We start from the raw sequence: 4,176 nt of genomic DNA, 5'->3' as shown, positions 1-4,176 counted from the left end.
TTTACACACACACTCATTACACACACTTAGTATTTTTTGCAGATAATATGGATTCCGAATATCAACAACGTGTCCCACCTACTGCTTCAAATAGACGACGTCGTGAATTGGATGTAGACCATCAACGGGGACGAGGGCGTGGGCGAGGACGAGGTCAAGGTCGTGGTCGAGGTCGTGATCCAGTTTCGGTAGAATATGATATTCCCAGTGCCAGTCAAAGTGGGGGCCGAAGCCAAAGACGAGTTGAAGGTTATGATATGCCTGACATTGCTGTGGAGGATACCTCTTTACCTGATTCTCCTCCTGTCCAGGAAGAGTACCTTACTCATGCTTTTCCAGGTGGACCGAATGATCCGTCAATACTGCGAAGTTTCAATAGTCATGTGGTTGCAGTTATTTGGCACGGGAAGGTAAACATTCCTCAGTAAAACTGAAATTCATTTGTATATGAGTTTTTTTTTTTTTTTTTTTTTTGGTGTGTTGTATGGTAGTTTGTAATGAGATATCATTTGTGTTGTAGGAACGAGGGCCCCTAAAGTGTCATAATCACTCTTCCAGTTCGTCAGCCTTGGCAATGTGTACCGGGTTACATGGATTGGTATAAGAATATCACGCACCTATATGTCGAGCACACTGATGAACCGCGTGTCCATGACCATCAGGATTTTAGCGAACATGCGGATGTAATCTATTATCCTCTCTGATGCATATGTAACTTACTTTTTTTTTTTCCTGATATGTTCCCTAAAATGTGATATTCTTTTCAAATGCAGCGTATTGCACATGCACTGCAGATTTCACATCCTATTATTGACGCTGGTAATCAGGAGGGGATTCGCCATCCTTATCGACTTTACCAGGCTATCGAGAGTATGACATATGTTCTTGAAGGTCAGCACATTGACGAAGCTGGACCTAGTTCTGCTGGACCTAGTTCTGCTGGAGGTCGCTTTCCATCTTCGACATTGACATACAGTCGTAGGCCTAGGCGTAGGCATACAGCTGATTCGTGACATGTTATGTTGTTACATGTTATTTTGTTAGTTGATGAATATTGTTTGGTGTTTTTTGTAAGATGACATTGTTGTAATGGTAACAGTGGTTAATATTTTTTTATTAGAATGGAATGGCAACAATGGTATTGTAATGACATTGTAATGACATTTTATTATTAGAATGTAATGGTAACAATGGTCGTTGATTTTGTAAATGATATTTTCTTATTACAATGGAATGGTAACAATGGTCGATAACATTCAATCCACATTGCAAAACATAACACATCAACATCAAAAACACATCCATTAATTTCTTCCATAATTGTAACATTGTCAAATGCATACATGTGTCATGCGACATCAACATCAAAAGTCTCTCGAGTAGCTACATTATCATGAATAATGTCCTTGAAATGTTGAATGCGACGCACATATGCATCATCCCAGTCCATAGCGCAAGGGTGACGGTATTTTCTCCAATTAGTGGCAATAGGAGGAACTGGATGGCCTGGCTGCAACAAAACCTGTACCAAATATCAATTGACTTAGTGGTCATACCTCATAACTTCTTGTACATGCATAAACGCAATTGATAAGTTTCTGTTATACCTGCACGAAATGATTTCCATTGACAAACCCAATGGCAATCTCACGTCTATCAAGTTGAGGTACTGGCACGGTTCTAAGAGGTAAAAAGGTGAGACATTGCTATAAAGACAAGTGGTATAACACAAGATTGTAGCACGATGCAACAAGATGCCCCATGTCTGGCATAGTCATCCAATGTGAGTATCCAGGACTATCTTCAAAGTATGACAATATGCTTGTCAATTCTTCAAACCTTTCATAGGACCCATAAAGTGTAATGTATTCCTCTTTGTGTGTGTGCAGCTCACCCAATAGGTCACGCCTAACCTGAGCCCAATCATCTTTTGTATGACCAATTGAAGCAGCTATAGCCCTGAAACCACAATTCCCATCCGCAGCTACATCCTTGACAAACTTAATGTATGGTTTTAACCCAGTAGGGAAAGCATCAACATATGCACCAGGTTTCACTGTTCTAGTAATGTATGCCTTCCCTTTCGAGTTCACCTTCTCCTTTCCCTTAACAGGTCGCTTCTTCTTGGTTTGTAGAGTAGAAGCTAATGTAGTGATTTGAGTGTCCCTAGGTGAGAAGGAATCATGTCCAGATTGCACTAACTCAAATGCATACGGGTCACGACGGGTAGAAACATTGATCTTCTTATGATCCCGAGGACGTGTTTTGGGCTTCACCTCCGACTCAACAAGAAGAGTGCTTTCCGGATATACAATCTCTTTCAACTTCTTCAAAAGCTCCAATTGCATGGTTCTATCACTTTCATTAAACTTGTTGACAAACAACTCTACTTCTGCATGACAAGTCACCTCTGTTTCCTCTTCTTTCTTGCATATGGAGATATGAAGTTGCCTCCACTGTGAGTGTATGGTAGCAAGTGGTATAGGACGATCTTGTCTGATGTAGTCAGCAATCTCATGGGCGCAAGGTAAACCATGAGTGTGGCGAAGGACGCATCCACAAGCTTCAACATCAATACCAATGGAATTGGCTCTCTTACTCTCGACAAGCAAATACTCCAATGCAGAGATAGACACATTCCCCCGTAACTCCCTGAATTGAGAAGGTTTAAATTGATGTTGCACAACAGTTAGACTTTTCTCAAATCAGTGTTGCAACTCAAGCTGACTGTGTATTTTCTCAAATGATGCCTGAAATGAGACTTGACATGAACCCAATTGTCTTTTAAGTTTTGCATGTGCACTCTCAGCCCTGTTCAATTCAATGTAAGTCAAGTTAAAATCAAGTACATGGCAGTTATTAATAACATATTGAACAAAAGTAATCTTACCGGTTCTTTGTAACATTGCCACAATGCATACACGTGTCTGTCCATGCCGCCACAAATTTGTCCTTGTAAGGAACCAACCAAGTATCCATGACATATTTGACTGCATCAGGATAACTACTGAATTCCTTAAGTAATGATTTAAGACACTCCTCGTATTGAATTCCAGAAGATGAATACACTACAGAGTTCCACTCATGGTTGAACTTCTCCCATTTTTGCTGTGTCTCAAACATTTTCTTGCATTTGGTCAACACATTCTTACTGATATGCCAACGACATAATAAATGTCTGGCACTCGGGAATATCTTCTGTATGGCATTCATCAAGGCTAGCTCTCTGTCAGTAACAATAACTGTTGGCACAACAAACCCATCCATGACATCACGTAATGTGGCTAACACCCACGCATAGTTATCGACCCTCTCATACTGTAAGTAAGCAAAAGCTATAGAGAATGTCATTTCAGTTGATGTCACTCCCACAATTTCAAGAAGAGGAAGCCGATATCTGTTGGTTTTATATGTGCAATCCATAATTAATATACGTGGGAAAGACCGAAATAAGTCCAAACTGGTAGGATGTGCCCAAAACAAGTCTGTCACAGTCATTGTGGACTCTTCAGACCGATGGCGCTCAATGTAATTATACTTGGCCAATTCATCCAATAAGTGTTGCATCTGTGATTTTCCAGCTCTTTGTACCACCCTGTTTCGATGGCGTACAATGTAAATGGTTTTAAGTGTGCTTACATTGAGGGCATCTCGCTGTTTTAAGGTTACTAGGATTTCTTTTGGCCGAACCATGCTCTTTGACATATCCATTAACAATGCTTTCTCATCCTTTGATAGCCTCCCCGCATATGAATGTCCCTCGAGGTGCTCCGCAAGTGGATGATTATGCAATCCGCATACTACAGTCAATGTCCATTCATCATATGTGGTAAACCTGTGAGCCCTCATATCAAAAGGACAACCACACTTCTTCGTACCGGTTATTCTTGATGTATTGTTGCCATCATGTTTTAACTTCTTTGTTGCTCTATATTGGCCACTCCTCTCACAAGCAAGATACATCCTGGGTCTTTTTTTTCCCTCCACCATAGTCTGATGTTTTGATTACAATGACCAAACCATTTCTCTTTCCAACTTCACGTACCCAGTTGAGCAATTCATCCTTACTTTTGAATACCTACAAAGTTAAATAAATATTATCAAACATTTACATTTGGTGAGCAATTCAAAACATAATCGTTATAATTTCATAGACTGAACCTGTTCAGTTGTGAA

The 4,176-nt window shown here is 40.3% G+C and overlaps 1 protein-coding gene and 1 long non-coding RNA gene across 2 annotated transcripts; one reads left to right on the top strand and one right to left on the bottom strand.

Moving 5' to 3' along the window:
• Positions 1-554: 554 nt before the first annotated feature.
• On the top strand, positions 555-1,226 carry LOC114314815 (uncharacterized). The gene is made up of 2 exons (XR_014331664.1): positions 555-683; positions 774-1,226. It is a non-coding gene; the product is annotated as an uncharacterized LOC114314815 (long non-coding RNA).
• Positions 1,227-1,348: 122 nt separating this feature from the next.
• On the bottom strand, positions 1,349-3,963 carry LOC114314870 (uncharacterized). Its single transcript, XM_082876085.1, has 4 exons — positions 2,891-3,963; positions 1,840-2,652; positions 1,608-1,680; positions 1,349-1,522 (listed from the first exon to the last, which is right to left on the bottom strand). The coding sequence occupies exons 1-4, from the start codon at positions 3,961-3,963 to the stop codon at positions 1,349-1,351; spliced, it is 2,133 nt and encodes a 710-aa protein (XP_082732211.1).
• Between the last annotated feature and the right edge of the window lie 213 nt (positions 3,964-4,176).

This window comes from Camellia sinensis, chromosome 6 (assembly GCF_055761805.1).
Source record: "Camellia sinensis isolate YWXY chromosome 6, ASM5576180v1, whole genome shotgun sequence".
In the NCBI taxonomy this organism is placed as follows: Eukaryota; Viridiplantae; Streptophyta; class Magnoliopsida; order Ericales; family Theaceae; genus Camellia; species Camellia sinensis.
Note: the sequence above shows the minus strand (reverse complement) of the source record. Positions and strands in the feature narration are given on the sequence as shown.

Excerpts from the sequence above, each read along its gene's own strand:
- LOC114314870 (XM_082876085.1), bottom strand. The coding sequence starts at position 3,963 with ATGTATCTTGCTTGTGAGAGGAGTGGCCAATATAGAGCAACAAAGAAG. Across the intron at positions 1,681-1,839 it reads CTTTATGGGTCCTATGAAAG|AACCGTGCCAGTACCTCAAC; the intron begins GTTTGAAGAATT and ends TTTACCTCTTAG. Across the intron at positions 1,523-1,607 it reads ATGGAAATCATTTCGTGCAG|GTTTTGTTGCAGCCAGGCCA; the intron begins GTATAACAGAAA and ends TATTTGGTACAG.